General features: G+C 47.5%; 1 protein-coding gene across 1 annotated transcript in view; it reads left to right on the forward strand.

Moving 5' to 3' along the window:
* The window catches only part of gna13b (guanine nucleotide binding protein (G protein), alpha 13b), a 35,519-nt gene that overhangs the window by 2,131 nt on the left and 21,054 nt on the right, over positions 1–12,334 (forward strand). Inside the window, exon 2 of the mRNA XM_062532723.1 lies at positions 4,868–5,094. Coding sequence (XP_062388707.1) covers positions 4,868–5,094 — 227 coding nt within the window. The remainder of the gene's footprint in view (positions 1–4,867; positions 5,095–12,334) is intronic.

The raw sequence follows: 12,334 nt of genomic DNA on the forward strand, positions 1-12,334 counted from the left end.
ATTCATTCTCCCTCAAAAACCACATCTGACATAGGGGGTCTTGAAGTGTCTTGTTGCCTGGTCTTTTTTTGCCATTTTGAAGAAAAATACGGTATCCTGTTTCCACCTTCATATATACACCTTCACATTTAGGGGAATTACTTTTTCTCTCAAGATGACAGGAGTCACCAAATATTGACACTGTTGACACTCAGTCACTCTCATTCTCATCCTCTCCACAAACACACCAGTATAGCAGTTATGATGGTGGCCTTTATCAATTTCAGAGGAAAATGTAATGGTGGTGTCAAAAATAGTTTGTAGGAGCAAGTGTTGTTTCCATTTATGGAGGCTGGTGATCTCTATGGAATGAGTTGTGTGTGTTACTGACCATATCCAAGTTTCTAGACTTTCCACCTCTGCAGAGTTGAAAGGGCAGCACAGTCATGTACAGTGGCTCATCTGAATTCAGTGAAAGCCAGCATCATGCACACCGTCTCGAATCCCGATGACATAATGTGACATCATGAGCTCCTCCACACACCCCCTCTTACTTCTGCTTGTATAATTTTTATGACTGAATGAAGGGGGGAAACATTTAACTCCCACCTCTCTTGTTATTACACTGTAGTGAATGAGTCAGTGTGTGAGTGTGAGACAGTCACTTACTCCGTATAACGGAGCATGGCAAGTGTCAAAGACAACAGCTGCCACGGGAAAAGAAAGATTAACACTGATTGTGTCCACATAAGGGCAGTCCCTTATTGGATCAGAGACAAAGATATCTCTCTTATTTCCTTTTTTTTGGTTGTTGTTTGTTATCTGCAGTCAGGGTTTCTGTGGAAGAGATGACTCTTGTAATTTAACTGCGTTTGTTTTTGAACGTGTGTGTGTGTGTGTGTGTGTGTGTGTGTGTGTGTGTGTGTACACACTTGTGTTTCTCCGTGTGTGAGGGAGTATGATGACGGGTAGTTCCTGTTTGCAACGCTTCAGTTCCATGCACGCCATCTTGGACCCCCGTCAGTGTTGGTTGCGGTGGTGGTGCTGTTGTTTCTGTTATTTATATTTGTATTTAGTCATTGTTCCAGGCTGCATTCCTCCTGGCCCAGGGCTGGCCTTAAGTCTTTGGGTAGCCCTGACTGGCAGCTGGAGCTGGGCATGCGAGTGCTTGCATCCTGCGATTGTTTTGCTTCTTAAATCAGAGGTGATCTGATAATCCAGGCATGCACTGGCAGGGGCACCTCCTGAGCGAGGGAAATCTCCACGGTGCCAAAGGCCCCCTTAGTTGTCACGGCAACGCCAGAGCTTTGCCTGGCCTCCTCTTTGGAATTCTGGCCGGGCGGCCAAGACTCTGGTGATGGCTGGCCAGGCCTCTGTGTAAGCTGTTTGGTGACCAGCTGGCCCCTCCATGTGTATTTGAGACGGGTTCGTGTAGTCATCGGTTCTGGTGAAGGATGGATGCTGTTTTCCTCCTATGGTTGGCTGTGACTTCAGTGACCACATCACTCAACAACACTGCTCATCCAGACAGGCAGCCAAACAGGCCACGAAGATGTGCTGAGAAAGAGACTTGTCTCTTACCCATGTCTTCTGTTCGTGCCCAAAATCCTTCCACAGGGCAGTTCTTGAACGTCCTAGTAAAAGAAGGCATTCATCAATAATGGAACAATATAAAATTCCATTGGATAGATCTAGGAATTCTATAGAATGTTCTCTAGAACACACTGGTGTGACGGTAGCTGTGCTTCTTGCGTCTCTTGAGTATTCTGGGCCAGCCCGCATCTTCTGTTATCTCTCTTTTTGCCCGCAGTTGAGATTTGAAATTGAAGCACTGCAGCCAAACAACACTCGCAAAAATCAATGGAGAATTCACACTCTGGGCACTTTATCAGTAGTTATTTACGCTTCTGCTCTGTAGTTTCACAATGCCTCTGATGTTGGAGTGCATTACATTTGCCACAGGCGGTCGGAGCTGAGTGTATTTTAATGCATCTCATGGCGGGCAGCTCGTTATCGCCACGGTAATGGCCCTCTATGGACCCGTGCGATCGATCTAGCGGCCCCGCTGCCGGTCATCACTCGATTGACCCGCGTGTCCTGACATGATGGTAAAGCAGGGGCCCTCCATACCGTAGGCCTGCTCCAGAGAGCTGACCTTCCAGCGGTCGGACACGCTAGTTCTGACTGCTCTCACAACATCATGTGTGCATGCTTGAATATGCACTGTATAACCTACTGTATGATGGTGTGCAAGTATTGTATACTGTGACAATTTGTGTGCTTGACTATGTAATGTATAGGGTATTACTGTGTGCATTTTTGAGTGCACTGTAGGCCTATAGGCTACTGTATGGTGCTGTGCATGCTTGAGTGTTTACAGTGTGATGGCTTGTATATCTTTGGCTCTCTAGGAGTTCCCTCCTCCTGCATACTGTCTCTTTGTCTCTCATACACGGGGAGAATGTGCTCTCTCATCCCTTCCTCTGTATGACTTTCTTTCTCTCTGTCTCTTTCTCTCTCTCACACACACACACACACACACACACACACACACACACACACACACAGGGACCTAATTCAGCTCTTACTTAGCACCACCTACTCCTGTGAAAATTCTCAAGGCAGAGCAGGTATAGGTCTGCCTGCCTGCCTGCATGTCTGTATGTGTATGTTTATGCTATCAGGTGACAGCAGGAAACCGCCGTCGGTAAATGTTTCTTCTATTTAATTTGTCCCATGCTGTCGCACTTGTAACCACACAAGGGTTCAGACACACGTACACACACACACACACTTTTCCTGCCTCATATTCCTGGTGTAGCCTGGTGGGGAGACCAGCAGCTGCTTTCTGCGGTCTGTCAAAAGTAAAATGTGTGTGAGTGTGTGTGTGTGTGTGTGAGAGAGCGAGAGGGAGAAAAAGAGGGGAGATAAAGGTCCTCAGATAAGTATCAGATTCAGAGCAGCCCTGTGGAGTGGAGATGAGCCAGGGAACTGGTCCCCCCAGTTACCTCCGCTCAGGATGGGGACAGGAGAAAGCGTGAAAGAGGGGAGGATGGGGGATCTTTTGTGTGTGTGTGGGGGGATGTATGTGGTGCTTGGAATACAGCCAGTTAAAGGTGCAGTCAGCAGTCGTACTTGATATCAAGCCCATAATATTTTTGTCCACCCCCATAATATTTTTGTGCACCCCCCCACCCCAGCTGTCCGTTCTGTGAGTACAATCATCTGAGTGTAAAAAATGAAAAAAGTGTCTGGAGGCAGTCGAGTCTTCGAAAACTGGAAACAAACAAAGTGAGGGCAGCCTGTGCCCCAAACCTAAACAAAACCCTGTATGGAGTTTCTCAGGGAATACTGTAGAGAGGGGTGAGATATACCATCCTGGTGTGTTTTGTTTGGTCCTTGGTTCAGATATGATGAATGTTGTTGTGGTTGTTGGAGGAACATACACAACATCCTGCAGAATCGCTGACTGCTCCTTTAAGACGTGCTGTAGTAGACTGATGTAGAAAGCAAAAGGGAGACCGAGGGAGGCGGAGAGGGATATGAAGTGATGGAGACCGAATGAGTGAGGAAGACAGAGTTGGTGGGGTTTTAATAAAACGGCTTCAACTGGATCTGTGTGGGGGTTATGTTTCTCAATACCACGCCCCAGTACTGTCCCCCCCCCCCATCCAAATGCTTGCACCAAACAGGAAAACCTCCACCACACACAAATTTGCACAAAAGCACTCTACTGCCACCGACAACAACAACAGCAACAGCATAGACACACACTTGTATATGGGTACTCATATGCATACTATGCACTCGCACACGCCTTCCCACCCATACACACACACACACACACACACACACAGACAGCAACAGTAGCAGTGCGGGTGCATCTGGCATGAGCTCACCTAACCTCACCACACGCCACAGGCACCCCTATTTTTAGATTCGAGTAAAGTGGGGAGCCTGGGCATGTCAGTCTTCCCTCTCTCTTTCTCTCTTTCTCTCTCTCTCTCTCTTGCTCTCTTGCTCTCTCTCTCTCTCTCTTTCTCCCCCCCATTTTCTCTCTCTCAGTTTCTTTCTCTTTCTTGCTCTCCCTCATTGTTGACAATAAACAAACCTCTTTGCTTTGAGTTTCTTGTCTGCGCATTTGTAAAGTTGCAGGGGTTGAGCTTGTTTTTTATTGCTCTTTTTGAAATGCGCTTTTGTTGTGTGACCTTTTCTTTATAAATGTGTTTGCGTTTGTGTTTTGCATATACTCTGACTAATCAATATGCCATTCTCAGGGACTAGAGTAGCGTTTGTGTGTCCCAAAGGACTAAAGTTTGAATCATGTTTGCTGCCGGGTGGTTAGTAGTATTTCCGAAGTTGCTGACACATGTGGATATTTTAGCCGCATGCTGTTTTTGTTTCTGTGATTGTCTTTGGCTAAGCCTTGGTCTCAGGGCTTTCACAGGCTCACTTAGTCATGCTAGTACCACTTGGTACCACATGGCATTCTTTCTTGGTCTCCTCTCCGTCCTTTCTCTCCCGATTCCACCCCATCTGGTCACCCAGCGCCTCCTCTGTCCACCTCTGGTCTGCTCTGCGGACTCCTCCCATCCTCACTTCTACTCATCATGTCTTTACTGTATAGGGATTGAACTTCGTTTATGATTCATTGAACATTTTTAAAATTGTGTGGGCGTGTGTCTGTCTGTCTTGAGTCTGTGTCTGAATGCATATACAGTATGTGTGAACTTTGTTTTTGATTCATTGCTCATGTGTGTGTGCGTGTGCGTGCGGTTCTATTCTCTGGGGAGAGAATCCCTGCTCACAGTCGCACAGTCCTCCTGACCATCCCTCCTTTTCTTCTTCTTCTCCTCCTCCATTCCTCCCTTCTCCCTCCCTCCCTCAGGTATACGGGTGCTGGTGGACGCACGCGAGAAGCTACACATCCCGTGGGGAGACTCGTCCAACCAGACGCACGGCGACACCATGATGGCGTTCGACACGCGGTCCACCTTGGTGGCACAGGGGCTGGTGGACACCAAGGTCTTCATGCAGCACCTGCCCTCCATCTGCGCCCTGTGGGCTGACTCGGGCATCCAGAATGCCTACGACCGCCGCCGCGAGTTCCAGCTGGTACGTAGGTGGGCGTAGAGGGGATGGGCGAGCAAGTCTTAACACAGACGCACACATGTGAAATGGATATAGTCTGGGGTGTGTATGTGTGTGTTGGGGAGGGAGGGGGGGGGCACACAGATGTGGTTGGTTGTGTATTGGATGTAGGAGTATTGGTTTGCACAGGATGCTGCATCTGTTTTGGGGCGGGGGGACGTGTGTGTGTGTGTGGGGGGGGGCGGGGGGGGGTAGTGGTCTGTGATCAGGCAGGTGTTATGTAGAGTAATGGACGTTTTGGATGGGTGTTTCCAGTGCTGTGACGGTGTGACCTGTCCCTTCCCTCCGCTCCCCTCCTCTACTGTGTCCCCCTCATAGTTGTCACAATCCTCTGGGCTCTGGGGCTGTGACGTTCTCCTCACGTGACGCACTCCATGATTATGTTGTGGCCTACTCATTGCTGATGTACGTATCAGTGCAGATGTTGCTGTATCAAAATAGTATGGAAAAATAAAAAGCTTAAGAGACAACAAAAACAGGTAATTTGGCATATGGAATTTGCTTTTAAAGCCCAATTCACACCAAAGATTCCCGACGCGACGAGACGGAGTTGCAGCGGTGTGAATTAGAAGTTGCACGTAGTTGCAAGCAGTCGCAAGCCGTCGCAGAGCATTAAACACGTTGAGTCGCAGTCGCAAGGTTTTAGAACGTCGCAGCTCGTCTCGTCGGGACGCTTTGGTCTGAACCCTACTTAAGATCACTGTGGGTCCGGATATGAACTGTTTGTGTTCTTCTCAAGTTCAAACGCTGCCTTTAACAGCACTTGTTGCAGCACAAGTCTGTGTGAACATTGTACAGAATTCTGTTCTGCATCGGGGTATAACAGAATGCAGAAAAATAATGGTGAAATGTATAAACTGCACAGCCCTGCCAGATGCCTGTGTGGGAGATTCCCACCTGCAGTGGTTGTGGCATTTCAGTAGCACTACCCTGATAGTAGCCCCTTTCACATTCAGAAACGATACATTAGCGTTTAAGAAATAGCGGGTTCAGGGGATTTCGCAATGTGAAAGGTAGACGTGTTCTGGTCCCGGGGTTGTCTGAAGCCGGTTTCAGAGGCGAGTTATGGGAGGCGTTGCCTAGCAGCACGTCACACGCAATTTGGGAGTGAACAATGACGTTAAGCATGCCTTGGACGTCGGAGATAAACTGATAAACACAACTGTCATGCTAGTTCTACGTGGTTTAGCTTCCAAATGATGGCGGGCCACTTGTTATGTTATTTGAATGCCAAATGAGGTCCTTTTGTCTGTCGAAGTCATATTTCAGTGTGCTGAGTCCTGAACAACTTCTGCTCTGACAGTTAGCTCGTTGGCTAGTTAGATTCTAGCTATCATTAGGCAAACTTTCTAAAAAGACGCAGCAGACGGTTTTGGTAACCTAGCAACAATAAACACTTGACCGAAGTGCTGAGAAAAGGAGATTCAGGGCACTCTCAGCATAAAAAACGTGATTGTTGGACACACATATATCTATGGACACAGCAGCTAAAGTTATCCTAGTCTCTTGTGTGTTTCCTGTATTTTAACCTCCTGCCTGGCCAAATACGTCATCAGTCACACACCCCTAATAGCGGGGTTGACCTCTGTTCCTTTCATATTCAACACGGCTCGGCTCTGATACTACCCCCCGAGACGGGTTGGATTGCCGAGGCGGGTTGACTCCCCACCCCGTGTCGTCAATGTGAAAGGAACAGCCTTAACGTTAAATTCGGCTGATTTAGCGTTAAATTCGGTGAATGTGAAAGGGGCTAGTGAAACGACTTACCAAGCACTACTAGACTAGGGGCATCCCCCCTCTGCCTTCAAGAAATTCTTGAAGACCCGACTTCACCAAGAGCGCCACATTGTACATTGCTACATTGTAGCTTGAATGTTAATCCTCATTTAAGTCGCTGGGGATAAAAGTGTCTGCTGAATGAATTCATGTAAATGTAGTAGTTAACACAGCAGGACCCTTGTTTTTAGTTTCGTGCTATAATTGATATTGTTTTAATCATTTTTATAGTTTATGCTATGTAGTTTTATGCTACAGTATAACACTTATAGGGTTCTGAATACAGAAGCTTTAAGAAGTTGGTAATTTCCTCTGCTAGGTTTGTTTAGGTCATTTAAAAGTCCAGTGTTCCTTTGGCTGTAGTGCTACTTCTGGCCCTTTCAGATAAACTGTCTGACCTCAGGGTGCAGTTTGCTGCGGTTTCTGCTTATGCCACAGGCTTTCAAGCATCTGTTCAGCTGTTTCTTCAGACAGGGACAGACTTCAGTAGGGAAATAAACATGCAAAAGAATTAGGAAAGAAAAAGAAATTGCGTTCACTGTATTCAGATTAAGCCTTGTTGTTGCGTGTGTGTGTGTGTGTGTGTACGTGTGTTTTATGGACCCCTGAGGTTTTGGGCGCATTGGCTCACTGTTGCCCCTCTGTCTGACCACCCTTTCTCACACACACACACACACACACACACACACACACACACACACACACACAGAACAAGACCTGTGTGTGTGTGTGCATTTTATTTTTGTTTTGTTTTTCAAACCTACCCCAGAGAAAAGGGCAGATCTGCGCACAGACACAACCATTTCCTGTTTGTGTGTGTAGTGGCTTGGGCTGGATTTGAGGTTTTTTGTTTTGATTTTGTTTCAGTTCAGGGGTTGTTTGGTGTTTGTGCCAGTGATGCTAATGGTTAGGGAGCCTGTGTGGTATGTCTTGTTTTATCAGGGTCTATAGATGCATACACACACACACACACACACACACACACACACACACACACACACACATACACACACTGTCTTTCTCTCGCTCTCCTGCAATTTGCCTTCGGGGAACAATAAATTATCGATTTTTGTTATCTGTCTATCTGATGATTTCTGAATTAATTATGCAGTGCTTTTCAAGTGCTTCTGTCTCGGTGGTGCGGGGGTGATCTTCTTTGTGTCTCGTCTGTGTGTGTGTGTGTGTGTGTGTGCCGACTCGTTCTCTTCATGACTCATCAGCCCCTGCTGCTTGTGAGCGGAACGAGGTCACGTGATGTTCTGACTTCTCCCACTCGCTTCTCCTTTCCCGCGCTCGTCCCGGTTCCGTATTCCTCTCCTGTTTCCTATTCTCTCTTTTTTTTTCTCTCTCTCTCTCTTTCTTTTTCTCTCTTTGTCTCTGTCTCTTTTTCTCTTTCTCTTTTTCTCTTTCTGTCTCTCTTTCTCTCTCTTTCTCTGTCTCTTTCTCTCTCTCTTTTTCTCCCTCTCCCTCTCTCTCCCTCTCCCTCTCTCTCTCTCTCTCTCTCTCTCTCTCTCTCTCTCTCCCTCTCCCCCTCACACACATAAACACATTCACACCTGCCTCTCCACTATGTGCTTTTTCAACTTGAAATGCGCTCCCCATGCCACTCATCTAAACTAAACCCAAAGATGCTATCTCCGTGTACCAGAGAGGCCACTCCCGCTGGAGGAGCTGTTGGTTTCCTGTGGTGGCGTAACGTAGTGCTCATCTCCAGATGAGTGCAGGGAGGCTCCGTGGTGCCCTGAGCTAGAATAGAATAGAATAGAATAGAATATACTTAAATGTCCCCATGGGGAAATTTGTCTTGGACTTATCAAAGCAACCCAGTACATATAACATGGACATGATTGACAACACATTACATAACATTACATGATAAATAGAAACACTGAAACATTGACATTGACAAAAATGTGAACTGCCCATGCCCATGGCAGTCGGTGGCCTGCAGCGCTGGGATGCTCCGTGGGGCCCTGAGCTCCGTGGCCTGCAGCGCTGCCGGTGTGGTGGACCGCAGGGAGGGAGAGCAGCAGCGGGCAGCAGCTGGGACATGTGCACCCCCCCAGCATTGCTAGTGTGCATTCTCTCTCTCTCTCTGTCTCTTTTTCTCTCTCTTTCTCGCTCTCGCTCTCACTCTCTTGCTCTTGCTCATGTGCTCTCTCTCTTTCTCTTTCTTGCTCTCCCTCTCTTGCTCTCGATCTCTCTCCTCTTTCTCTCTCTCTCTTGCTTGCTCATGCTTTTCTGTCTCTTTTGCTCTCGCTTTCTCTCTCTCTCTCAATTGCTCTGCCTCTCCCTTAACTTCTCTGCCTCTCACCACCTGTGAACAAAAGAAGCCCCATGGCCTGACCTGTGTGTGTGTGTGTGTGTGTGTGTGTGTGTGTGTGTGTGTGTGTGTGTGTGTGTGTGTGTGTGTGTGTGTGTGTGTGTGTGTGTGTGTGTGTGTGTGTGTGTGTGTGTGTGTGTGTGTGTGTGTGTGTGTGTGTGTGTGTGTGTGTGTGTGTGTGTGCCTGTGTTTGTGTGTGTGTCTGTGCTTGTGGCAGGAGGGATTGGGCAAGTTGGGGCTTATGCAGCCAGTAGAAAGTGTGCGACTCAGGACAAGACTGGAGCCAGATTTTGGTCGCCCGCTCACTTTCTTTTTCTGTATTTTTGTTCAGTGAGTTTCCTCTCTTTCTCTCTGTGGTGTTGCTCCATTCTCATCTCTTCTCTCTTTCTCCCTCTCTCTCTCCCTCCTTCCCTCCTTCTCCTGCTTCCTCTCCCAACTGAGACCCTCTCCACCCACTACACACATACACACACATACGCACCCACACACACACACTCACAATTTGCACATTATTTCCACACAGGTTTAATAAAAGAATGAAGTGCAAGTCTGTGCCATGGTGTGTTATCCAAACAACCCACCAGCAGGCCACCAATTGTGTGTTGGAGTAATTGCCGTCTACTGTGGCAGTAATTACACACAGTGTGTGTGTGTGTGTGTGTGTGTGCGTGTGCATTTATCCGTGTGGACTTGTCTGTTTAGTGTGTGCATGCAGCATTTATGTGTCTCTGCAAGTGTGTGTGTGCATTAGGGCATTAGCACACTTCTTGCTTTCTCAACATTTTCCCATCCAGCTTTAATGCAGGAGCTGGGGGTTCAGCAGGAGCCCTCCCTCCCACACACACACACACACACACACACACACACACACACACACACACACGTTCTCCCTTTTCTCTGCGGTTCTGGAAACTGTAATCCTAATCCGCAGTATTAGCCCCTCTGTTCCCATGCACCCTGGGCCTCTGCCACAGCTGGCATGTGAGTGCAGGGGCTCTTAAGGTGGATTGTTTACTGTTGTTGTTGTTGGGTTTCAGTAATTGACGCTTTTGCCTTTGCCTCCGGGTGGCTGGTAGAGCCTAGTTCAGTCAGTTATAATCATCACACTGATGAGACTGGACTACCTTCAGGTTCAGTTTGTTGGGAATTTGAGCAGCTTGCCACACGTCAAGTGCAGTTTCATAGTGCACAGTGCAAAGCATGACTGTTTGTCTAGTCTAGAAATCTCTCTCTGTTTGGGTGTGGGTGTGTGATGAGTGATGAAATGGGGATGCTGTGGAAATGAAGGTCTTGCCTTAGTGTCCGGTCTGACCTTTCTCTAAGGTCATTCATTACTCGTAGGCCAGGGTGCCAGGACACATCACGCCAGCTCAAATATGGGCGAGACCACATGTGCTCCTTTATGCTCATGTATGTGGGCCGTGGTGACCAGCAGTGGCATTGTCACCGTAGAGACGTAGTAACGTGCCATCCCTGGGTCAAATCATGATCGCCCATGATTGTCCTTGTCACTTAAGAGTGCCTGCCAAATCCTACTCATTTTACTATGCTGTTGGACACTGTGTCAGTTTGGACTGTGTGTGTGTGTGTGTGTGTGGTAGCTGTTTTCAGGCGGTGAGGTGGTCTTGTCAGCTGAGGCCTGCTGTCGCGGGCTGAGCTCACCCAGAGCAGGAAAAGAGCATTTGATGCAGTGCAGAATGTGGTCATTATGACCCAACAGTAAATCACGTCGACCTTACACAGGGTCGTGTTTAGATTCTGAAACAAAAAGCCCTGTGTGTGTGTGTGTGTGTGTGTGTGTGTGTTTGTGTGTGTGTGTGTGTTCACTGAGCAAGACTCTGTACTTGTATGCAAGGAATGGGCATTGTTTCCCTCTCTCTCTCCTTCCCTCTTTCTTGGTCTCTCTCACTTTCTCTCTCTCTCTCCCTCCCACCCTCCCTCCCTCTCTCTCTCTCTCTTTCTCTCAGTGTGTTGTAATGGGATTTGTGTGTGTGTGTATACTCTTATCGGACTCAAGAGGACTGTAGTGGGAACTGTATGATATGGTCATGTGAAAGGGAGTGTGGCGTGCCTGTATTAGTGTAGGTTTGGATTGCGTGTCCACAGGTTTGCGCTCGTGCGTGCGTGCGTGTGTGTGTGTGTGTGTGACAGCTCTGTGTGTGTAATTGTAGGAGGTACATTACATCGCTGATCACTATAGAGAGGACAGTATAACGGCTTTCGTAGAAACAGTCATCATCTGACCACCAAGACCAACACCATCGTCATTGCCATCATCATCGATTCTCACTTGCAATTCACTCTTTCCTTCACATCATTTCACGCTCTCCGCCCCTTCTGCACCTTGCTGCGGTACATGTGTGAAAACGTACACTTGCTTTCGCTTGCACGAGGGGTCTGACGACAGGCAAGTCACCACAACTTTCCCTTTCCTTTCTCTCTCTCTCTCTTTCCCTTTTGTTAACTTCTCTCAATTGTTCTTTTCTCCTCAAATTTCTTCTGACTGAGCTTTCTTCCCTCTTTCTCCCCATATCACTATTTTGTGGTTCTTCTTCTTTTACATCTCCCCTCTCTCTCTCTCTCTCTCTCTCTCTCTCTCTGTCTCTCTCGCACAACTTGTGCTCCCTCTTCCTCTCTTCACAGAAGAACCCCCCCCCACCCCTCATTTTCCACTTCCTCTGAGATTGCGCAGTCACACACACACACACACACACACACACACACACACACACACACACACACACACACACACACACACACACACACACACACACACACACACACACCTACCTCTCACACTCTCTCTATTCCTCTATCCCCCAGCACTAGCATAAAAGCTAGTTTAACTACACCGCTTAAAGTACTCTTGCATTGTGATGAATTTCAGGTGTAGTTTGTGCAAAATACAAAATAATATACATATATGCATACATATATGACCAAATACATAACAGTTTCATAAATGTCTGTTAACTTCACGAATTGTCCTTGTTTAACTCTTATAATCGTCTCTATGCAACTGTTTGGCATATGTCATCCATTCATCTTGGGGCTGTGCAATTAGCCCTTTTCACGTGATGTCAGACGAAGCGTTGCTGGGTATCC

The sequence above is a fragment of the Sardina pilchardus genome, chromosome 3, assembly GCF_963854185.1.
Source record: "Sardina pilchardus chromosome 3, fSarPil1.1, whole genome shotgun sequence".
Lineage (NCBI taxonomy): Eukaryota > Metazoa > Chordata > Actinopteri > Clupeiformes > Clupeidae > Sardina > Sardina pilchardus.